General features: G+C 47.5%; 1 protein-coding gene across 4 annotated transcripts; it reads left to right on the top strand.

The window, feature by feature from the left end:
- ZDHHC5 (zinc finger DHHC-type palmitoyltransferase 5) lies at window positions 1-24,158 on the top strand. 4 transcript variants are annotated; one of them, XM_047877751.1, is made up of 12 exons: window positions 1-276; window positions 3,569-4,787; window positions 12,756-12,877; window positions 16,281-16,438; window positions 17,453-17,625; window positions 17,781-17,883; window positions 18,482-18,573; window positions 19,012-19,144; window positions 19,749-19,872; window positions 20,325-20,437; window positions 21,135-21,994; window positions 22,820-24,158. In XM_047877751.1, the coding sequence occupies exons 2-12, from the start codon at window positions 4,684-4,686 to the stop codon at window positions 22,983-22,985; spliced, it is 2,148 nt and encodes a 715-aa protein (XP_047733707.1). In that variant the 5' UTR covers window positions 1-276; window positions 3,569-4,683; the 3' UTR covers window positions 22,986-24,158. The 4 variants fall into 4 exon arrangements, with proteins under 4 accessions (XP_047733707.1, XP_047733710.1, XP_047733708.1 ...); XM_047877754.1 differs by lacking the exon at window positions 1-276 and adding an exon at window positions 480-499; XM_047877752.1 differs by lacking the exon at window positions 1-276 and adding an exon at window positions 1,071-1,090.
- The last annotated feature ends 281 nt before the right edge of the window (window positions 24,159-24,439 follow it).

The following is a 24,439-nucleotide window of genomic DNA, read 5'->3' on the forward strand; positions in this document are numbered from 1 at the left end:
CGGCGCGAGCCGCATGAATGAGAGAAACGTGCCCCGCGCGAGACGTCGCGCGCGCCCGGGACGGGGAGCCAATGGGAACGCTGGGAAGGCTCGAGACCCGGCACTGAGGGCAACGGCCGCGCGCCGGCTCGAAGACGAGCGTCGCCGAGCGGGAGCGCGCGTAGCAGGGCGGGCGTGGAGCGTGCGGGGGCCGCGCGCGGCCTCTCAGAGGCCGGACGGCACTGCCGGGAGGCGGCGGCGACAACGACGGCGGCGGTGACGGGAACCGCGCCGGGGGTGAGTACCGGGGACACCGGCCCCTGCGGAACCGGAAGTGCCGGGCCAGGGAGGTGGGAGGGGAGAGTGACCTCTAGGGAAGGGGGACCGAGAAAGGGGGGAGGTGGTTTGAGGCCCCATTCCTGCTCCGGGCCGGGTCATCCAACTGCGGCGGGACCCGTGGGCCCCGGAAACGGACGACGAGTAGAGGCCGGGGATCCGCGGCCGCCGGGGCTCTGGACGGGTTAGTGCCCGGCCGCCCGGTCCTGGCCCGGGACCCTGGTCCCTGCGCGCCTGGCGCCCGGCCGCCGCCCCTTCCGCCCCCGGTCCTGCGCCCCCGGGCTCTGCCGTCTCCCGCAGCCTCGGTGGGCCCTGCGGCCGCGGATTCCGTCTTCTCGGTCTCAGCCAGCTCTGCCCCGTATGGTGATTCTCCGTCTCCAGCTCCAGGGTGGCGATTGGGTGCTGTTCCCCTTTTGCCTCCCTGCATTTCAGGTCCCTTGCCCTCCTCTGCTGATACTTATTTTGGCTCAAGCCTCATCCTGTTACCTGTTCTCTCGCATCCGTCCGCTTTCTCCCCCTACCCCCACCAGCTGGGTGCTCCGTGCTTTTAGTACTTTGTACTTTTTGCTAGTGGAGCTCGAATGTGTTGGCCAATATTTTACCTATAGGTCTCTCTTTGTGGGACAAAGGGGTGGAAAGTGTTTTACCCACTTGGCCAAATGAAAACAGTTTAACGAGAAGTAAGAAAGTGATTTAAAAGTTATGGAAGGAGGTGTAGGATCGGATATGTGTTATATTCTGGTCCTTTTATTTGCGTTGGATTTTTCACTTCCTGGTTAGTACCATTTTGTCTAGGTTGATCTTATATTAGCATCCCTGTCCTTTTGTCCCAGTATCCCTCTGTACTCCATCAAATCTCTTCAGAATGCTCATAATCACCCATTTTTAAAAATCCGCCGGATGCTTACAGGAATTGTATTGCCATACATACATACCTCCTAGGTAGTAACACCAGTATTAAACTTATGCTTGACTCCAGCCAACATCTTGACATGTGGATTATTCCATGATACCTTGGTTGCTTTGTGTTCAGATTTACTATATTGCTCTGTTAACATTACTTTATTTCGACAAATAATACTTGTGTTATGGTAATACTGCCCATACCCATTCGCCCCCTTTAAGGAGGTACCCACTTGTGTTAAGCCTTTATAGCGAGCCCTGTATAGTTTGTTTTACATATACATATTTCCATTCGGTAGATTACTCTGTGTCTGCATGTGTCATACACATTCTTGTACACCTTTCTCATGCTGGTGTGGATCCAGACTGCTGGCTGTGATGAACCACACTCACCTTGCAGTCTCATCCCTACTGCCCGTAGCACATTCTTCTGTTAAGACTTGGTGTGTGTTTATTATGCCGAGTAAATTGTTCAGTTTTTGTCTTCTCCCTTCTCACATATGTGCCCTAAAGATTTCAGATGCTGATCTCTTTTGTTTCCCGTCACAGTACTCCCCAAATTGCATGGCCTTTTATGACCCTGTGACCCTGTATTGCTGTGGCAATATGAGCCCATGTGACTTTTTTCTTGTCAGAAAATACAATCTGAAATAAAGTAAGGTGTCTAAATGCTGTTACTTCGGGTAAAATCTAAGCAGTGCAGCTTTCTGCCTTCTGTACATCTTTGGGCTTTTGAGGGGTAAGTTTAATAGTACTGCCCACAAACCAAGAATTTGCTTCTCAGTGTTTACAAAGTTACTCAGGCCTAAATTGAGACGGTTGGGCTTTCAGTCCTATAGAAACTCAGTGTTAAATAATCATAAAATCAAGAGCTAGAGGGGATTTATCTTTTTTAGGCCTTTAACAATTTCTTATAGTCTCTAAGTGTTCACTGTATTCTAATATTGCTGTTTGGCCCTGTAAAACTCTGTTTTTTTAAGGAAAGAGACAGTGAATCTTGAAGGAAGGTGCCTTTGCCTTCCATACCACAGGTAAGAGAGGAAGCGGTAAATTCCAGGGCACATTTGTATTTTGCTGTCTGAATCTTCTGACATTTGAATCTCTGCCTTTGGTATTAAGGGAAATAGCAGGCTGCTTTGGTCAAATAAACTTTTATTTTTTACCTATTTATTTATTTATCTATTTAGTTAGTTAGTTATTTTAAAGTAGGCTCCACACAGGGCTTGAACTCACTACCTTGAGATAAAGACCTGGGCTAAGATCACGAGTCAGATGCCTAACCAACTAAGCCATCCAGGCACTCCTGAACTTTTATTTTTAAATTCTAACTTAAGTAAAATTTTTGGTCTTCAGATTCCCAAATGTAATCACTGGGCAAGTAGTGTAGTGATGAGAAAGTGGTAGAAAGGCTTTGGTTTGGCAAAGGGGCATGTGAACTCTGGTTCTTAACCTGACTGTTCAAGCGATTAAGTAGAATGGCCTCAGGCATTCTCTAGCCTTCAATTTTATGGAGTGGGGTAAGGGACTGTGTCACCAGATAATGTGAGTTAAGTGCTTTGAGATCACTAGATGAAAAGCATCCTATAAAATCCAAAGTGCTGGTGTTATTTGGGTACTACCGTCAACAGAAATAATTGTTACTCTTAATCATATGGGGAATGTGGGGCGCAGTTGAACTTCTGATAGGCCAGTGTAGGAATAAGGTGTTGAATTGGCAAGAACAGGACCAGCCCCTATGGTTGACTCGGAGTCTCATAGAGAGTGGCTCACCTCTCAGTTCAAGGACATTTCTCACCCAGGTCCTTTCATGGGTTATTCCAGCAGACCAAAAACTCAGCATCTGCCTCTTCAGGGTTATAACTAAAAAGCATAGAGAGATAAGAGACAGAGACCTACACAGAAAGGAAATGAGACATACTGTCCTAATTTTGAGGTTACTTTCTTCTTTTTTCATTGTTGCAATAAATACTCTCTTTTTCCAAAGAGAAGTCTCTTTTCTAGGACTGCCCTTCACCGCGGTGCCCTTGTATGTTTTTAGATTTTGATATTCTTGATATTTGTTACTGCCCGTTGGTGTCAGGTGAGACGCACCCCTTACAAGAGCTAGTTCTTTGATGACCTTAGGCCAGTGAAGCCATGTTCTTCTTTCCAATATGAACGGCACTGAGAAGAAGTAAAGATTGTGAATCCGTTGTTCTCTCAATTCAGAGTCCTTTCCCACCTGCACATAAGTGAAATGTATGCCATAAAAGGCACTTTTTAAACAGAGTAGCCTGTGGGGTTTAGTCATGATGTTTTCAAGAAATTCCCTGAAAGAATTTATCTGATAAAGGTATTTTTTTCCCCCCAGGTGAATCACTGTAACCCAGTTGAATTCTGCATCTAGAAAGCCCAAGACTGAAGAAGAAAGATCAGAGACATTGACTAACCTGGAAACAGGGACTTCTTTGGGACTTTGGTTTCATCATCCACAGTACCCTTTTAAAACTATCGTTGAGTGGAATTGATTTCTTCATCTTATTTCGCTTGTTGGGAAGAACATGGCTTCAGGGATTTTACGATTCTCCTTAGTTTTGCATGAACTTGATAGGAAACGGAGCCCTTAGGGGGCTTGGGAATGACAAGAAGAGATTGAAGACCGACAAGCTCGCTTGCATGCTCGCTCTCTCTCTCTCTCTCTGTTTTCCCTCCCCCTTTGAAGAAAAGGATTTGCAACTCAACCTTGTAACAGCTGCTGCCCAGCTTTAGCCATCAAGAGAAAATAAATAAAATTAAACCACCATTGCTGGACTACAGACCCTGAAGTCAAGGTGTGGGAGTGGTGGCATTGAGGAAACTGCCTAAAAGGGACAAGGACCGCAGTGAAAACCGCTTCTCCTCAGAACTGGAAGGGGCCTCAGGTTCCCTTTTGGATTAAAATAGAAACACAGGGCGCACCTCTCTGAGGGACACCTCACATCTTGTGGAGTGTGGTAGTCCTGGAGGTGCTATAGTGTCTCCTCAGAAGACTTTTGCCTTGCCCGAGGTGTTCTGCCCTGCCTGACAGTCTCCCCTTCTTGCCCTTGGAAGACTTGCCTCCATCCATGAGCTGTTCCTCGATCTGTCTGGTGGCCTATGTTCTCCACCCGCAACCATTTGCATGTGTACAGCCTGCTGTTTGTCCCCTCTTTGTAGACTGTACGAGTTGTGTTTCTTAATCTCTCCTTCTGCCTTGTTCTGGGGAGGTGGTTATTCATCATTTCGAATCACCTTTCCCCCTCCCATGTGCTTTCCTTCATTTGAGATCTTTTGACCTTTGGTTTTATTTGGGAGGGGGAAGGGTGATACTTTCACAATTTCGGTTTCCCCTGGTTTCCTTCTGTGCTCTCGTTGTCCGCTGCTTCCCTCATCCCATTTTCTTGTCTGTTCTGCCGCTGTGTGGGCCTGGGCTATGCGGCAGGGCAGACCTCCCATCAGAGCTCCAACATGCCCGCAGAGTCTGGAAAGAGATTCAAGCCCAGCAAGTATGTTCCAGTCTCCGCAGCCGCCATCTTCTTAGTGGGAGCTACGACCCTCTTCTTTGCCTTTACGTGAGTTCTCCCCCAGTGGTGGTATCTGGGGGGGGCATTCCGTGGGAGGTGGGGTGGGGGTGCGGTTTCTCTGGAGTTTTGCCAGTTACTTGCCAGGCCTGGGCGGCTTGGTGTCCGATAGAGATGAAAACAAACCTCAGAGACCTGGGGAGACGAGTGCGAAAAAGCCTGTCCTGTCAGCCTTGCTGTGTATGAATTGTACTCTTCTGAATCCCCTACCTTTCATTGCTTCCCTTCCTTTGGAATCACAGATGTCTTTGTGTTTTCCTATCCAGCTCCATCACGAGATGATCGTGAACTAGGAAGGAAGTAGGAGGAAACCACCAGAGAGGCTTGAAGCAGCTCAAGCAATCAGTTCTGTGAGAGAAAGAACCAGACTAGATGAGAGGTTTTTCACAGAGTAATGGCTTTTCCCCGGGCTCTCTGGAGCTGAGCATACTGGAGAATTGCAGGATTGATTTAGAAGATATACCAATGAGACAGCTGGGCTTTTTGTGTTACTCAGATGGTTTTCTCTGTACTCTTAAGAGCCGACGCCTGGAGAAGTGAAGGCCACTGGGAAAGGGCAGGCTTTATTTAGGAAGAGCCCTGGCGGGCTGCCTTCACATCCCTCCCTGCTGAGGGGATGGCAGTAATTCTTGCATTCCCTGGTCCTATTAGGAAGAGCCGTTGGCATCGAAAGGTTTCCTGCTTAGGGTATTCAGACTTTGTTCATCTGCCGGTCACTGGAGGAGACTGATTGATCTTCCCTCATCCTGTATTTTAGCTCTTACCCACCTGGCCAGCCTCTTTGCTGTTACCTGTTTATAAATTAACGTGTACCCGGCTTCCGAGCCTTAAACTGTTGAGTCACTGAGTTAGTGTTCTAGCTGTAGCTCTTGGAACAATCAGAGCATGCTAGATTTTTCTGGGGAGTTCACTTTGCCGAGATTGAGGCTCAGACCTAATTGTGAGGTGTTGTTGAGAGCAGTGTTAGGTTGCTGGCAAGAGGAAGGAGATGGTTCGACGGGATAGGGAATAAAAGCAGTTTCGACTCATTAAAGGAAAAATGAAGCAGGAATTGCTGGCGGTGGGGGGAGAGGGGAGCAGTTACTATTATGCGGAGAAACCGAGAACTGTTATTAAATTCGAGGAGGGGAGGAAGACCACCCCCCCACCTCCTGCCCCAAGTTGAGCTTCAGATGCCAAAAGGAATTCTAAAAGATTTGTGTTGCTTGGCTAGTAGAGTCAGTAAAGCAATGATGTTTTTCTGTTGAGTCTTAAACGAGGAAAAAAAATGAATCTCTTATCTGAGGTATGAGCATCTTCCAACTTTCACCTGTTCCTCTGGAGGCTGGAGGATTCTTTGGCCCTCAGCTCTCCAGCCTGAGCATGCCTGTTGAGTCCCTCAAGGATCTAAAGCAGCCCTACTCTTCTCTGACTTTACCTCTCATAGTTTGTCTCTCTTGCTTAAATTCAACATGTTCAGTATTCTGTCCTTTTTTTTTTTTTTTTTTTTTTAAGTTTATTCCTTTTGAGAGAGAGAATGTGTGTGAGCCAGGGAGGGGCAGAAAGAGAGGAAGAAAAATTCCCAAGCAGGCTCCATGCTGTCAGCACAGAGCCCGATGCGGGGCTTGATCTCCTGAGCAGCATCTCCTGACCAGGAGTCAGATGCTGAACCGACTGAGCCACCCAGGCACCCCCAGTGTTCTGTCCTTCGTGCATTGATTATCGAGAAGGAGGTGTGAGTCTTCAGTATGACTTGTTTTGGTTTCTGCTATTACGGCCAGCAAGTAGAATCAGCATTTTTTTTTTAAGATTTTAAAATTTTGACATAATCTCTACATCCAACATGGGGCTGGAACTCAGAACCTTAAGATCAAGAGTCTCCTGCTCTGCTGACTGAGCCAGCCGGGCTCCCCTTGAATCAGCATTTTAACCAAGGGATGTGTATATCCTTGTGGCAGTTGCGGTGCTGTGTCAGGAGGGATAGATTATAAGACCAGGTTGACACCTTTAGGCCTGCTTAATTCGGGAGGGTCTGTTTTCCTTCAAAAGGCACAGCCTTGGGGCGCCTGGGTGGCACAGTCGGTTAAGCTTAAGCGTCCGACTTCAGCCAGGTCACGATCTCGCGGTCCGTGAGTTCGAGCCCCGCGTCAGGCTCTGGGCTGATGGCTCGGAGCCTGGAGCCTGTTTCCGATTCTGTGTCTCCCTCTCTCTCTGCCCCTCCCCCGTTCATGCTCTGTCTCTCTGTCCCAAAAATAAATAAAAACGTTGAAAAAAAAATTAAAAAAAAAAAAAAAGGCACAGCCTTGGGGCAGCTAAGAAATTGAAGGGACTCACGGAGCGGTTTCTTTCTTCTCACCCACCTATTCCTGAGATAGGGCAGGGAGAAGCCCCATTCTTATTTTGTTAATCTGGAGCCATTAAAGTGCTTGGCTGGTTCTACCAGTTTCGCCACAAAGAGTTGTCCTGACGTAGGCATTTTCTCAACTGATAGTTGAAGCTATTTAACCTACTTTCTCATTCCTTGGTGCCTGGAAGTAGGGGCCCTCCTAATTCCATGGTGTCTCAGCCCCAGGAAAAAGAATTTTGGACAGTATGGACTTTGGAATGACTGCCTCCAATCCAGAGTTCGAAGAAGAGCCTTGTCCTAGCTGGAGTCTCCCTTGGCAGTTTCCTCAGGACCAGTTTCTGGGCTCGTTTCTTCCCCATGGAGACAAACACCCTATTTCTCTTTATCACCTACCTCTTGGTACCTGTGAAATTATCATCTTTTCCTTTCCATCTGACCGTAGCGGTTCCTCTGTAGGTGTAGGTCTGGGCTGAGCTGCTGCTGTTCTCAAAAACTGTTCCCCCGTGGATTCTATCTCTTTTAAGGTTCAATTCTTTGGAGAACCTCCCTGTTTGAAACTATTTACAACCTCAAAAAGAATTTCTGGTTTCAGATAGACCAGAGGAAGACTCGTTTTTGTTTTTAAAATTTTTATTTTTAAGTAGTCTCTACACCTAACGTGGGGCTTGAGCTCACAACCGCGAGATCAGGAGTCAAGCGCTCCTCCAACTGAGCCAACCAGGCGTCCCAGGGAAAGGCTCTCTTTGAATCAGCTCCTATTTGGGACCCTAAATCTGTAACTGCTCTGTCCTCCTCCTGTTCTCTTCGCTAGCCTGTAACTGTCTGTTCTTACATCAGTCTGAGTCCCAAGAGGGGATGACTTTGGGGCGTAGAGAACCTGAAGTGGGAGGGAGAGTCCCTCTCAGTCGGCTGACATAATTAGTGCAGGCATGTAGCCTTAGGAACTCATTAGGAACAATTTACCCTCCGTCTTTCTCTGTCAGGTAGGGAAAGCTGTGAGCAGAAATTATTGGCTGGGCTTGGTCATCAAAGGGTGACCTTGTGCCCTGGAAAAGCTTGAGTAGAACAGTTGAGGCCTTCCCTTCAGAACTCTAACCCTTCCTTCCCATTCGCTCAGTTTGCCCTGTACCAAAACTGAGCGGGAGAGTTATTGAGGATTCTGTTTTCATTCTTTTCCTCTTTCGCTGTCTGGGAAGGAGAGTGTCTTCCTCTCAGTTAGGTCCTAGATGCTGTGTTTAAGGTAATGGGTCTGGATCATCATCTATCTTAGTTTAAGTCCCCTTTCGTGATTGGCAAGGGTGGGGGGCAGTGCCAGGTAAGAGGAATCAGCACTGTTTTGGGGGTCAGGAGACTAATTTTGGTAAAGTCTGTTCACTGTTGTGGAGCTATTCTTTGTGTAATGAAGAAGTTGACCTTGAGGAGTTTATTTAAGCACCATGACCCTTTATCCAGTGAGATCTTCCGTGGAAGCCCAGTGCATAAGACACGAGAGGGGGGCTGCTCTGCTTCAAGTGAGGCTGGTGTGGAGAGGCCCAGCTGCTTGGTGTCTCCTCTTTGCCTCTTTCGGGGATCCCTGAGTCTTTCTTAGGACTCCTGGCAATAAGGTTTGAAATAAACCACTGAATTGCCTCTCCTAAAATCTCCTTGAGCTGTGAGTTAAGTCAGCTCCTGTCTCTTTGTGTGTCTACTTCTCAAGTTGGAGGGAGGGCGTAGGGGTAAGATCTCTGCTGCAGGGGGTCCTCTGCGGGAAGGAAAAAAAGTCAGGGTTGTCCGGAAATCCATGATGGTGTTTCCAGTGTGTCCCATCCATGAGAGTGCTTTCTGCTGTTCAGCTCCTGCCTCTAGCCCCTCCCAACTCTTTTACCCACGGTGTTGGGTAACCTCAGTGCCTCTCCCTCTGGTCCTTTTTTTCTTGACTGCAGAGGTGCTAGCACCTGATTTGAGTGGGAGTAGCCTCGTGATTTAGGGCATTAATTGAGCAGTGGATGTTCCTTTTACTTCCCACGTTGTTTTCACATCCAGGAATAAGTGCCCAAGTCCTACATCTTGCTCTCGGCTGCTTGAAAGTGTGCGTAAAGACACCGCAAATCAAGTGTTTTAAGAGAAACTTACCTACCCAGAAGGGGAGAAATTGTTTTCTCCTGGAATCTTGAGGATCCCCAGCGGCGGGAAGTGGAATATTCGTTCCAGCCTTGCCTCATCAACAAGGAGCAGTAGCCATAGACTATGTGCCAGGCATCGGTGGAATGCATAGACCTATGCTTCAGGAGCTTAGCGCCTCTGTTTTAAGTGTTCTTGAATTTCTAGTACCTCACAGAGGGGAAGTGGAATTAAGGATGAAGGTGGGGCTGGAATGATAATTGATGATGAGGGTGTTTGTTAATCATGTGGGGTTTTTTTTGGTGTGGGGGGATGCCTTCTATCCAGTGAATGCTCAGTATTAAGACAGCTGGTTTAGAAAAGAATTCCAGGATCTTTTCAGATATGTCTCCTTCATTCTCATATCTATTATGTAGCTGAAGTAACACGATTGGAGTTCGCAGATTACCTAAGGCTACATAGCAAAGCATTGATTGAGATGGGATTAGGAGCCAAAGCTCCTTGACTCCTACTTTTTTCTTACCAGCAGCTTAACCATTTTTTATAACAGGGAAGTGTTAGAGAGGGCTTGGAAACAGATTTTCAGAAATGTGGGGTTTTTTGTTTTTAATTTTATTTATTTTTTTCAAGTAATCTCCATGCTCAGTGCGGGACTCAAACTCACGACCCTGAGATCAAGAGTCGCATGCTTTTCCATCTGAGCCAGCCAGGTGCCCCGGGGAGTGTAGGTAATGAAACCCACTCTCCCTGAGAACAGGAGTACTGAATGGGTGGGCAGAAGAACCTGTTCTTCCTGGGTTGGTATAGGTCTGGGAGTCTCATCAGTGAGTCAGCCAGCCTTCTGGGCTACGGCCACTCCCTAGGCTTTGGAGCCCTGTGATTATTGCCATAGGCTGAGGACCAGCCCCAACAGCTCCTCCTCAGCTCATTCCTCCCTTCCTTCCATCGAAGGCAACAGATTCAGACAGGCCATTTGGAGTGGTCACCTAGGAATCTGGCAAAGTACTATAGCAACTGCAAACCTCTCCACGAGCTAAGCAGAGTATGGGATGTGGCAGGAACGGACTCTGTTCCTTCACGCCTCTCCTTGGTGGGGTGTTCCCTCAGCTAGAGTGTGAAGGTTGGAAGCAGTGGGTTGGATTTCGATCTAGGGGCAGGTGCTGCCTGTGAAGTTGACTTACTTGCATCATTTCTAGATGCTGCTCCTGTGGGGGTGGGCTTTATTTTGGCAACAGATACCAGAACTGGATTCTGGGGTTACACACTTCAGCCGGGAAGAGTTGATACGAAGTTGCAGGAGTGGGGCGCCTGGCGTGCTCAGTCGGTGCAGCAGGCGACTCTTGATCTTGGGGGTGTGCATTTGAGCCCCACGTTGGGTGTAGAGGTTACTCTTAAAGTCTTTGGAGGGGAAAAAGAAGGTTGCAGGAGTGACGTCAACTATCCAGGGGTGGTGGTTGGCAGCACACCCAAGAAAAACTGGGTGATTTTCTTCACTTGGAAATGGAGAAGCTGAAGAAGGAATGGGGTCAGAAAGACGGCCATCTGGGCCTTGGAGGGGCTGACATCTCCTCCTCCTTCACCTCAGTTTCCCTCAGGGATTGAGGAACCTGTAGTTTGTCGGAAGCTCAAGAGGCCACAGTGGCTACAGTTGTCCATTCTAGGAATGAGACTTTTAAATCATGGGCACCTCTGTGTTCTAAGGATTCCATTTCTTTTTCCCCTTCTAATTATCTTCCCAGGCTGTAGGAGTCCAGTGAGTCACCCCTTCTCCTCTTCCCCTGGCGGAAATTGAAGCGACAGCTAAGTGCTAGGGAGGGGCTCTGACCTGGATGACTGGTTTTCAGTTTCTCTCCCTCCCTCCTAAGGAGCCTAGGAGGTCAGGCTTTGGGTGGGGCTGTGTAAGGCCTCTTCTTGCTTGTATTCACCCCAAACCCTGCCAGAGTACGGGGACATCTTTTCTGAGCCAGAGAACTGCCACAGGATGAGGCTTCCGTGGGAGACGTGGCTGGAGTAAGACGAGAGCTGTGATGGAGGCTCTGTTTTCCCTTGAAATCAGGGCCTGCGCCTTGCTTCGTTATTTTGTTTCCCAGTTATGTGCTGACCCGCCAAGAGAAACAAAGAGTTAATTGATATTTACTATGTAAAAAGCCTAGCACGCAATAAACATTGACTTACATTTTTTGGTTTTAATGAATGGCTAAATGGAATTTGAATAAATAGTTGGAGGTGGTCAAGACTTGTGAGATGCTTTGTGACCATCAGTTTTGGCTCTTATTAGTTTATATCTGATTGGAGAGCTCAATTCCTGAAAATTGTCCTGATTTGTTCAGGGCTGTGCATTTTGATTTGATGGAGATAGAGCTCCTCTGTCAGCAGAATCCAGGGCTGCTGTGGATTAATTCTCCCGACTCATTTGCTGTCTTGTTCTCCTGGCCCCTTCTTCCTTTCTTTCAGTGAACTCTCCGTTTTCCTTCTGGCTGGTCTAGATAAAGGGGACAAGGACAGATGCTGTCCTCATTCTGGAGATTAAGTTCTCAGCCACAAAGCAGATTAGGGTACTTAGCCACTGTCTTGTAAGGGGAAGTTCTTCCTGAGCTGAGATAGGAGAGAGGGTACTTGATAGTACTGACAAAACAACCAGCGCATCAGATGTTCTGAAACTTCCAGCTCCCAGAGAAAGGAAGAGGTCTTATGGCGTTCCTACTCAGACTCCTGTCCTCACAGAAATGGCGCGTAACCCTGGACTAGGGCACCCTTTTCTTCTTGTCTTCTGTCAAAGAAAGTTAACCTAAAGCATATCTTTTGGTTTGGACCCTTGGAATATTGGATATGTTTGGCTAGTTTCTTTTTCCTATAGAATTCAGGGCTGATTTGGTCTGATACCTGCTCTCCCCCACCCCCGGCCCTGCCACTCTTCTACTTCATTTATAGGCCTCAAGAGGTCTAGTTCTGTGTCTTGGTAGCTAGTCTTTTCTGTGTGTGGTCCCCCTGCCTCCCTTGAGAACTAGCTTTTAGTTGAATAAAACTCTCAGGAATATCTGATGCAGGGAAGAAACTTTAGGCAGTTGAGAGTGGTTCAAAGCCAGCTGGGAAGAGGGAAGGGGAGCCAGAGAGGCAGGTGGTATCCCATGCTTTGTGCCAATGTGCAGGTCAGTGGGGCATGGCTGAGATCCAGCAGCCTGAGGCTGCTCGAGAAGGGAATGTGGCTGGTGTCAGTTACATACTTGGTCCCAGCTCTTGTGCCTGGCTAAAAGGAGGTGAGGACAGGTTCTGAAACATGGAAAGATTCACTGGGGAGGAATGAATCTGAAGAACACAGGCCTCAGTACAAGGGATTACAGTAGGAGAGATTCTGAGTCTTGTACCTTGATCTACAATGAGTGTTTCTGTGGGAAACTAGACGTACTTGTGGAGAAGGATAAAGATAATTTGAGACCGTAGAGGTGGCACACGCAAGATTTCTAGCTGTGGGGCTGCATGATTGGTGTCCAGAGTGGTGGAGCATCCCCTCATTTTCTTTATTATCCGTACAGCTGTCCAGGACTCAGCCTCTACGTGTCACCTGCAGTGCCCATCTACAATGCCATTGTTTTTCTCTTTGTGCTGGCCAACTTCAGCATGGCCACCTTCATGGACCCAGGGATTTTCCCTCGAGGTAAGATCTCTCTCTCCTCTTGGAACCTCCTCACTACCTTTGAAAATTAGTGATTTTTGACATACACGTTTGGTCCCGGGCCTTAGGACTCCTAGGGATTTGGGATACTTCTGTAGTCTAAGGCGAAAAGCGGGTTGGGGTCTTCTGGAATAGATGTCCTAACTTCTAGTCATGTGATTCACTTTGGGTCAACTCTTTGATTTTCAGTTACTCATTCATCAGAAATTCATTTCAAGCACGTGGGCTGGGCATTATCCGTAGGCACAATGATAATCTACAGTGGATTAGACGGTTATCACAGTATGGGGTAAACTGGTGGGGGCATAGGCAGGGTTCTGGGAGAACACAGAAAAGGGAGCATTTAGAGCTGCCCAAATAAATTGGGGAAATGCTGCGAGGAGGAGGCAGGAAAGACTTCAAGCGGAGGATGGCAGGGAAGTGTGTTCTCGGCTGAGGAAGCAGCAGGAGCCACGAATGCCATGCTTAGTGGGGTAGCAGACAGAGTGCACAGTGGGGCCAGACGGTGTAGGAGGTAAACCAAGAGCCAAATGGTGAAAGACTTTGGTGTGCTAAATTAATGGATGCTGTTTCTTCCTTTGGACAGCAAGAGGTCTTTAACTGGAGGAATCATGGGATCAGATTTTGTTTTACAAAAATAAATCTTATAAAAATGTACAGATACCTTTTGGGAGGCAATTGCAATAATGTAAACTAGATGAGAACTTGAATTTGAGGCTGGATTTATAGACTTTTTTTCAGTAGACTCAACAGAGTTCTTCATGACCGTTTGCTTATTGGGGGAGAGTAGGAGAGTGAAGGAATTGTCTAGGGTCATCCCAAGGTTCCTAACTTGGGAGATAGTTGGATGCTGATTTTTATAAAACAAGATATGAGTTATAGGAATGTTGAACAGGTTTGGAAGGAATACAGCCCATTAGACATGTTGAACTTGAGATAGTTATGGGTCATACCTATATGATAGGTATAGTCAGCCAGCTGGCAGTTTGGTCAGAGACCTGGGTCTCATAGGCTTCAGCCATGTGGTGTTTGAAGCAATGGGAGTAAGGTTGTCTAGAGAAAGTTCAAGGTAAGGAAAGAACCAAGGTCAGATCTGACCAGCATTGACATTTTAATGAGCAGAGGAGGAGGAGGAGCCACTGAAGAGGGACTGAGTAAGAAGGTTAGTAGGAGAAGAAACTGCACAGAGTGGGAACTAATAAGAAAGGATCACGAAGTTCATGATGGTTCGCAGTATCAGAAATTCGATCCAGTATGAAAAACTCAGAACTGCCCGTTGGAATTTGTGATCTTGACGAGAATAGTTGTCATAGTGTGTTTAGGTATGTATGTGTGTGGGAAAAATACAGGTAAATAATAAACCAAACTGCCATGGTTTGGAAGGCAGTGAATGGGCAGTGAGGAAGCAGAGTCCATGAATGTTAGGATTACTCTTTCAAGAAGTTAGAGAAGGCAGAGGATGGATGTCTTACGAAAGAGGGAGAGGCTTTTGGCCTTTTTCTTTTTTGCGTGCTAGAGAAGATGGAAGCACTCTGGTCACGTGAGGAGGTGGAACCAGAGAGGCGAGGGAGATGGTGGAAGAGAGGCCTTCCAGAGTGAGGGTGTGCTTTCCTGCACACGTTGGAAGGGTTGTGCTTACAGAAGAAGCAGGCTGTTCTGGGAGAGGAGGTGAGAGTCAGGAACCGTCATTAGAGTTAGAAGTCGATAAGGGTTGTTGCTGATAACCAGTTTTTCTGTCAAACGTGAAGTTAGCTTTTAAGAGTGAGAGATGAGGTTTTCCTGAGATCATTGCACTCACAAAGCCTGTGTCGCTGTGCTTTGTGACTCCTGTCTCAAAGATTAGTTGAACCGAAGGAACTTGGAGTCCCTAAAGCCAAAGAGGACTGTTTTAATGAGCCTTTAATGTTCATATATTAAATATTTATTGATCTAATATGGAAGGCATTATCGTGGTCATTTGGGATGACTTTTTTTTTTTTTTTTTAAAGGTTCTTGCTTTCAAATAGCTCAGTGTGGAAGGACAAATAGGGATGACGTTTATATGAATAAATGTCCTGTACTGTGTGCTAAGGTCTAAGAGTAACTAAAGAACCGTGTGGTGTTTTAAGAAGAGAAAGCGCTTGTTTCTGATAGATGATGGGTGTGGAAAGATCAGAAATTTCAAAATAAGTAGCATTTTAATTTTTTTCCTTTAAAAGGAAGCTTGTTTTATTTTTTATCTGTTTTTTTAATGTTTGTTTATTTTTTAGAGAGAGGGAGGCAGCGAGCAGGGGAGGGGCAGAGAGAGGGAGACACTGGCTCCGAAGCAGGCTCCATCCTCTGAGCTGTCAGCACAGAGCCTGATGCAGGGCTCGAACTCACGAACTGTGAGATCATGACCTGAGCCAAAGTCGGATACTTAACCGACTGAGCCACCCAGGAACCCCAAGAGGAAACTTTTTCTAAAAGACCTTAATAAGTAGTGAGTATTTATTATGCAGAAAGCATAAAAAAGAAATATATGACCTGTAATTACACAGCCCAAAGATAACTACTATTTATATTTCCCTTCAGTGTTTTGAGGATTTATGTATATAACATTTATATGTACCACTTATCTGTAGCAAACGTGTATGTGTTTTTGTGTCTGTTTTCAAAACGATCTTTTTGTTTGTACAGTTCTTTACCTTGCATTTTTTTACCTATCTGTATTGTAAACACTTCCCCAGATCAGTAAAAGTTGGAAACTTAATTTTTAATCCCTGCTCCTTCGTTTATTTAATGTTTCCTTCCCACATGTATTTTTTCTAGATTAATAATAAAAAATAAAAATTGTACACAGCAGATGAGAAGGCAAATAATGTACTTTCAGTTTTGAAGTAGGATCATGAGTTTCTGATAGTTGAAAATTGAAAGGGCATTCAGGTAAGGAGAGTGTCTTGAGCCAGCAAACAATGCTGAAATATACAGGAGATTAATAGAATAGGGGAAGCTCTTTTGGGGAAGGGGTTTGTGCGTGGAAAAAAAGCTTGCTGTTAGTTCCTCTCTTGGATTGCTGTAGTTTTCACGTATAGATGTTGAACTATTATGCCGACTCTTTGTGTATGTGCTTTGATATGTAAATTATTTCCTCAAAAATGTAATTCGTAATATGTAAACCAAGTGTCAGCATACCCATGTCAGAGCTACCTCTGAGTCATATTCTCCCGAACCTCATTTCCCACCGTGTTCCCGTGGCATTGGGTACAGAGCTGATCTCACGGTTTTAGTTACTAGTTCCTGTTCTCTCTTACCCATTAGACCGAATTCCTTGAAGGCAGAGGCCATACTTACATATCACTGCATCCCTCGTGCTGAGTCCGGTCCTGGCACCGTTGTTTTTTAATTGATTATTCCTCTCTTGCAGCTGAGGAGGATGAAGACAAGGAAGATGACTTCCGAGCTCCCCTTTACAAAACGGTGGAGATTAAGGGCATCCAAGTGCGCATGAAATGGTGCGCCACTTGCCGTTTCTACCGTCCTCCCCGCTGTTCCCACTGCAGTGTCTGTGACAATTGTGTGGAGGTAAGCACCCTGAGTGGGGTCGGCCTGGGTGCCTACTCTGAGTTCTCTTCTTCCCGCCCTTGGAAGAAGAATTGAATCCTCTGGATTCTGGGCCATGGATGAAATACAGCCCTGGCTAACGGTCTGGGCCTTTTGGAAGCTCTGTCAAAAAGTGTTACCAGTGATGTACACGCGAGGGCGCCTGGGTGGCTCAGTCGGTTAAGGGTCCGACTTTAGCTCAAGTCATGATCTTGTGGTTGGTGAGTTCCAGCCCTGTGTCAGGCTCTGTGCCGACAGCTCAGAGCCCGGAGCCTGCTTCGGGTTCTGTGTCTCCCTCACACTCTGCCCCTCCCCAGCTTGTGCTCTGTTTTTCTCTCTCTCTTTCTCTCAAAAGATGAATTAACATTAAAAAAAAAAAAAAAAAAGGCTGTCCGCCCGAGAGGTAGAGAGCATAACTATTTGTCTGTTATAGGAGGGACCCCAAATGGGAATGGGCTTTCCTGACACCAGGATTCATAGCCCTAGCCTTCTGTCCCTTGACTCATCTCTTTGGTTATTGGTCCTGGCTTTGTGTTACTTTTTGCATCTACTACATCATGCAGTCCGTTGCATTCAGACTTTACAGCTATATTTCTCTTCCTGCTTGAACTGCTGCAGCCCTCATCTTTTATTTTTAAACCCTTTTTTTCCAATCAGTTTTTACTTAGCTGGAAGCAGTGGTCTGCCAGATTTTCCTTCCAGGCCTCTCTTCTTGTGAATCTTGATGTTTTTGCAAAGTCTCTGATATTCATCCCTTTTGGAGTTCTTTGGTCACATTGGATAAACTTTGATCAGCTTCTGGGAGGTCTTCCTTACAGCTTGATAGAGCAAGATAAACTGCATGAGCCTGTTGTTAATTTTGCAGCTGAACGGTGAGCTTGATCACGTATTACTGAAAGTAAAACTTCAGTTCTGACATTTGTTCCTGCTGTTGACAGAAGCGATTTAGGGCTATGGTCCAAGGACGCTTCTCATTCTTTCTCTTTTTGCCCCTAGGAATTTGATCATCACTGCCCCTGGGTGAACAATTGTATTGGTCGCCGGAACTACCGTTATTTCTTCCTCTTCCTCCTTTCCCTGACAGCACACATTATGGGTGTGTTTGGCTTTGGCCTCCTTTACGTCCTCTACCACATGGAGGAACTCTCAGGGGTCCGCACGGCTGTCACGTATCCTTCAAGGCCTATGGGTTTCGGGCTGGGGAGGGGGGAGGAGGAGGAAAGCTGAGTGCTGTGGTGGCGCGGGTCAAAGGTCACGTGGCTGTTGCAGGGGCCGGGGATGGTGGGATCGAGCCGCTCTGTTCTCCTTGATTCTTTGGCTTTAGAATGGCAGTGATGTGTGTGGCTGGCTTATTCTTCATCCCTGTAGCTGGCCTCACAGGATTTCACGTGGTGCTGGTGGCCAGGGGACGCACAACCAATGAGCAGGTACGGGGAGAAGGGCTGGGAAACCTCTGTAGAGCTGGACGCGGGAGTCTTAGCCCTCCAGTAGGAGTGGAGTGGAGTGCTTCCGTAGATGGCTGCTTGATGGGTACTTTCTGTGATGCAGTGTCCACGCTCCTCATGCAGGCATGAGCACAGAGCCATTCTCAGTTAACAACCATTTGCAGAATGCTCACTCATATACTGGACAGTTTGAATTCTGAGCTGATGGAAACAGTAATAAACCTAGGCCAGTGCTCAGAAAGCTTCTAGAGCTGCTTAAAGGAAGACACTTATCTCCATGCACGTAATAGCAGTGACCTTACTTGCTTACGTGTATGTTATCTGCGTATCCCCATTTCACATGAGAACACTGGGCCTACGGTCAAGTAGCTACCATGAAGTAGATGTAGGATTTGAACTGAAGACCCTGATTCTGGAGTCCCCATTCTTAGCCATGACAAGTAGAAGCTTCTTGACGGCAGGACTGTGTTTTACTCATTTTTTATCTCCCAAATGGTGGGTGCACAATAATTGATTTGTTTTGGCCTTTGGGGATCAAGGTCCCATCGTCTGACTGATAGGGCCTTTTTGCTCCTTCTAGGTTACGGGTAAATTCCGAGGAGGTGTGAATCCCTTCACCAATGGCTGCTGTAACAACGTCAGCCGTGTGCTCTGCAGTTCCCCAGCACCCAGGTACACCCACCCCTCTGGTCTAGTGTTCATTCTTGGTCAAAGCTTTTGTCTTTGGGCTTGTTCTAGTCTGGGGGGGGGGGGTGGTGGGAGACTGCCAGTTAGGGAGGGTTCTCTTACAATGGGAAGTGCCTACAAGGGAGAGAAATGGCATCCTGTAGTGGACCTTCTGAATTCAGTTGACATTCCTCAGGTATTATGGTTACTCTCCTTTGAGAGTTCAGGGTGAGATTTATTGCAGAGAGGCTTGATCTAGGTATCTGCCCAGAGGCCTAGTCGTGGTGCAGTTCTTCATGGCATCTAAGAAATCAGTTCAGCGCTAAGCTTTTTGCTGCCTTGGTGAGACCGTGCTTGTATTTGTAAAAATGCTTAATACAAGGTAGGCAACCAATAGATATTTTAGAATGAGTGAATGAAAGCCGTCTCACTCTTGACACTCAGGTACTTGGGAAGACCAAAGAAAGAGAAGACGATTGTTATCAGACCTCCCTTCCTTCGACCAGAAGTGTCAGATGGGCAGATAACTGTGAAGATCATGGACAATGGTATCCAGGGAGAGCTGAGGAGAAGCAAGGTGAGGAATTTAGGGAAGTAAAGTAGGTAACTTGGGGACTTGCATGGCAAAGAGATGGAAACTTGATTTTAGTTGACATTACTCTTAACGGTATTTATCACTCTCTGACTTGTGTTAAAAATTACTTAAGTACAGGGGTGCCAGGCTGGCTCAGCTGGTAGAGCATGCAACTCTTGACCTTGGGGTGATGAGTTCGAGCCCCACACTGAGAGTAGAGAGTTTACTTAAATAAATGAAAGAAAATCTTTTAAAGAACTAGTTAAGTACATATCTTCTTCTTTCCATTAGATTGTGGGTTCACTGACGGTAGAATTTGAGTCCATTCATTTCCATGTCTTCATAGGACTTAATGTAGCAGCTTCCAGATGGTAGGAGCTCAACAAATAGTTGGTGGAAATGAACAAATAAGTGACAGAATTAAACCTTGTTGAAGACTTTTCTTTATCTGTTGTCATCCCTCAAATGGCTCTTGTCCCTTGTCTTCTAGTCCCAGTTTAGAAATACATAATTGGCGCCCCGGCGCCCCGCTTGTACCAGTTTAATTAATCCTTGGAGCTGCCCTTACACCCAGTTCTCCAAATCTGATTTTCCCTCATTTATCCAGTCTAAGGGAAGCTTGGAGATAACGGAGAGCCAGTCTGCAGATGCCGAACCCCCACCTCCTCCTAAGCCGGACCTGAGCCGTTACACAGGGCTACGAACACACCTCAGCCTGGCTACTAATGAGGGTAAGAGCAGTGGCAGATGTGAGAAGGTTGCTGTATGCTGTGGAGAAGACGGGCAGCCAAGGGTGGGGAGCCAAGGTTGGGTGGCTGAGAACACCCAACAGGTGGGCCTCGGGCCGCTTCTTTGGACAGCCGGGACAGGAGAAAGGGGATGCCACTTAGCTGTTTGCAGTGAACTGAACTTTTGTCGTTGGGTGGGGGCGGGGGAGGTGGGGGTACTGTTGGCCTTCAGATAGACCAAAGAACCTCCTAGACCTCTTTGGTGCATTCTGTCTCTCTGGGTTCTGGGCCGGTATGAGTCTTTAGTCTCGGCTGCAGCAAAGTCACGTTCCTGGGACTTTTCTGTTGCCGGGTGTATCTGTTCGTACCTTGTTCTCCCTCCGTCCTTCAAGGAGCGCTGGCCACGTTAAGAGAACGGCTTGTAAAGCGGTGTCCCCGGGCCTTTTTTCCCACAGATAGCAGCCTCTTGGGCAAGGACAGCCCTCCCACACCCACCATGTACAAGTACCGGCCGGGCTACAGTAGCAGCAGTACGTCAGCCGCTATGCCTCATTCCTCCAGCGCCAAGGTACTCAGTACTCTGTGAGAAGTAAGGCTCTGATGTAGGTCAGCTGTTCTGGGAAAAAGAATATCGGAGAAGGGAAGGAAGAAACTGAAGACATTTTACCAATTGTTGGCATTAATGGGCTTGAGTCTCCTTGACAGCGTGTCCTTCAAAGAGGGGGCAACGTAGCAGACTAGATAAAAGCACTGATGATAGCACCACATCTGAGTTCAGCATGCATCGTGGGCAAGTTACCTGACCTCTCTGAGCCTTGTTTTCTGTATCTTATTTCATATATTTGTTGTTTTATTTTAGATAACTTATAAATGAAATAAAATTATTTATTTTAGAGAGTGTGCGTGAGCCAGGGAGAGCGGCCCAGGGAGAGGGAATTTGAGGCACGCTCCACCCTCAGCGCCGAGCCCAACCCCGGGCTCGATCCCATGACCCTGGGCTCACAACCTGAGCCCAAATTGAGTCGGAGGTTTAACCACCTGAGCCACCCAGGTGTCCCTCATTTTTTGCATCTTAAAATGAGATACTTGTTCCAACTCGTAGGTGTGCTTTAGGCGTTGAACAAGATGATGCGTGTAAAAGTTCTGAGCATACTGGCGGCATGTAACAAATACTGTTTCTGACTGACTCTTGGGCCTAGGCTCTTGGGCCTAGGATCCGTCACAAGAGGAGGAGTGCTAAGAGCACGCTTTATTTTCTCCCTCAGTTGAGCCGTGGGGACAGCTTGAAGGAGCCAACCTCGATTGCGGAGAGCAGCCGCCATCCCAGCTACCGCTCGGAGCCCAGCTTGGAGCCAGAGAGCTTCCGTTCTCCCACCTTCGGCAAAAGCTTTCACTTCGATCCACTGTCCAGTGGCTCACGCTCCTCCAGCCTCAAGTCGGCCCAGGGCACTGGCTTTGAGCTGGGCCAGTTGCAGTCCATTCGTTCAGAGGGCACAACCTCCACCTCCTATAAGAGCCTGGCCAACCAGACACGCAACGGAAGCCTGTCCTATGACAGCCTGCTCACTCCTTCAGACAGCCCTGATTTCGAGTCCGTGCAGGCAGGGCCTGAGCCAGACCCACCTTTAGGCTACACCTCTCCCTTCCTGTCAGCCCGGCTGGCCCAGCAACGGGAAGCCGAGAGGCACCCACGTCTGGTGCCAACTGGTCCAACGCACCGAGAGCCCTCGCCAGTCCGGTACGACAATCTGTCGCGCCATATTGTGGCCTCCCTCCAGGAACGAGAGAAGCTGCTACGCCAGTCACCCCCACTCCCGGGCCGTGAGGAAGAACCAGGCTTGGGGGACTCAGGCATTCAGTCAACGCCGGGCTCAGGCCATGCCCCTCGTACTAGTTCCTCCTCAGATGATTCAAAGAGATCACCCTTGGTTAAGACTCCACTGGGACGCCCAGCTGCCCCCCGTTTTGGCAAGCCAGATGGGCTAAGGGGCCGGGGACTAGGGTCCCCTGAACCAGGCCCAACTGCCCCATACCTGGGCCGATCTATGTCTTACAGCAGCCAAAAAGCCCCACCTGGTGTCTCCGAGGCAGAGGAAGTAGCCTTGCAGCCATTACTGACCCCCAAGTAAGTATGAGTCCTTCTTGACCCTCAGTGGATTTTAAAGTTCGCCTCGGGGCCTACATAAGGTGTCATGACTTCACTTGTGTGCAGGTGGACTCAGAGGCGCCTGCTTGTAGATCGCTCATTTCGCTCACTCTCTCCAGCTGCCTGCATGGGCTATTCCTGTTAAAAGCCTAAAGAGCAATACTTTTATCTTTATCCTGTCTTCCCCAAATGTATTTATTTGCCTGAGAGCAAGTATTTCAGGTAGCCGCTGTTGGAGAGAAGGAATAAATAGGGGAGATAGGGCATCAGGTTTGTGTTAAGCAGGGCAATAAAATAGGTGGGAACGTTTGGATAAGAAAGTATGCATGTAGAAAAGCACATCAGTTCTCATAACGTTTTTTTTAAGCTTATTCATTTTGAGAGAGAGAGAGAGAGAGAGAGAGAGCTCGAGTGGGGAAGAAGAGGGAGAGAAAATCCTAAGCACGGACCTAGAGCCTGTGAACCGTGAGATCATGACCTGAGCCAAAATCAAGAGTCAGGGGGTGCCTGGGTGGCTCAGTCGGTTAAGCATCCAACTCTTGGTTATAGCTCAGGTCATGATCTCACGGTTCTTGGGTTCGAGCCCCACATCGGGCTCTGTGCTGACAGTGTGGAGCCTGCTTGGGAGTCTCTCTCTCCCTCTCTCCCTGCCCCCTGCCCCCATCAAAATAAATAAATAAACTTAAAAAAAATCAAGAGTCGGGCCCTTAACCCAGGCTCCCGTTCTAGTAATTTTTAAAACAGTCTCCCTTTTCTGTGTTTCGTGTCCCAGTTCTGATGACACCTATCTTTTTTCCCTCCTAGAGATGAAGTACAGCTCAAGACCGCCTACAGCAAATCCAACGGGCAGCCCAAGAGTATAGGCTCTGCCTCCCCTGGCCCAGGCCAGCCTCCGCTCAGCAGCCCCACAAGGGGTGGAGTCAAGAAGGTGTCAGGGGTGGGTGGTACCACCTATGAGATTTCCGTGTGAGCCTTCAGCACCTCCCTTCCGCCCCACGCCTCTGCGCCTACACCAAAGGGCCCCAGGTGGCCACCTTCCTTTCCTCAAGGGGCTCCCCTCCCCTGCATGGACATTTTTTTAAACCACCGATTCCAAGAGGATGAGGAGCGTTTTATAAAATGCAGTGGGTTGGGGAGTTGGAGAGTTGGGGCCCTGAGACTGGGGTAGCAATCCCCTTCACCTTTTAAGACCTTCCCTTCCTTAACCCCTGGACCAGACTCAGTGGACATTTGTGCAATTGCTCGCCCTGGAGGGAACCAGATCATTTTTAAACCAGAAATAATTTTTTTTATTATTGTTACGGATTCTATTTTTTTCCTCTCTGCGTTACCAGGTGTGTGTGTACATATATATATATATATATACATATATATATATTATAAATATCAAAGAAATTCTATATCTATCCTGGGATGGGAAAATGAGGGAGGGATATGTAGGAGGGGTATTTTACTCTTCCCGTTCCTCAGACCAGCAGGAAAGAAGTGGGGACATCCATCGAAGTCTTCCTTTTCCAGTGGTTCCCTCTCTTGTCCCAGTTACCCACTAAGGAAACAGCACCCCCTGTTGTTGGTGCATAGTGATCAGGAAAGACACCTGGGGGAGAGGCGAGTCTGGGGTCTTGGTCAGAGGAGGGAAGGACTTGGAGAGGAGAGTTAGTTTTCTAGGCTCACTGGCACTTAGTTTCCCCAGGAAAGGGGTCACAGCCCCATGACTTTGGTGGTGGTGGGGAGATCAGGAAACGAGCTTGGCTGAACTCCAGAAACAATATTGGATAATCCCCCCTGCTTCTTGGGGGAGAGGGATTAGGGTGGGCTCCTTTAGTCCCCTCAGAGCCTTCCCCCAACTCATACGGTTAACATTATTTTTAAATCCAAGGCCGGGAGAGATGAATCCAAAAAGCAATATTTTTCATCACATGCCAAAAATGGGATAGAGAGAAGGAGCGGCAGGCCTAGGCCCCTCCGATTGTCCCTTGGGGGTTACCCCTCTGCCCACCTCAGTATGGTGCTGGATAGTGGGGGTACCTGGGTTCTAACCTCTAAATAGGGGAGACCCCAGCCTCTAGACAGAGGCCCTTTTATTTTTTATTCTGATTAGCCATTTTAAACCAACAAGGAATAAAAAGAAATCCTGATCTAACCAGCTCCCCCTGACTTGTGTTATTTTGTCTGGTTAAGGCAGGGTGAATGGTCTCTGGTGGGAAGTTACAAAGAAAACTTCATAAGCTTCTCTTGTCCTGGCTCACCTTTAGGCAGGATTATAGTGAAAATAACTACTTGAAACGTTACAGGACAGGTCCTGTTTTTATTTTGGTGATTTAATTTAAAAATTCCTGAAAAGTCTTTTGTGACCGTCAAAACTCCTGGTCATTTCAAAGCTTAGAGAATCTTGACTGCCACAGTTCTTTAATACAGAATTTT

The sequence above is a fragment of the Prionailurus viverrinus genome, chromosome D1 (genome assembly GCF_022837055.1).
Source record: "Prionailurus viverrinus isolate Anna chromosome D1, UM_Priviv_1.0, whole genome shotgun sequence".
Taxonomy (NCBI): Eukaryota; Metazoa; Chordata; class Mammalia; order Carnivora; family Felidae; genus Prionailurus; species Prionailurus viverrinus.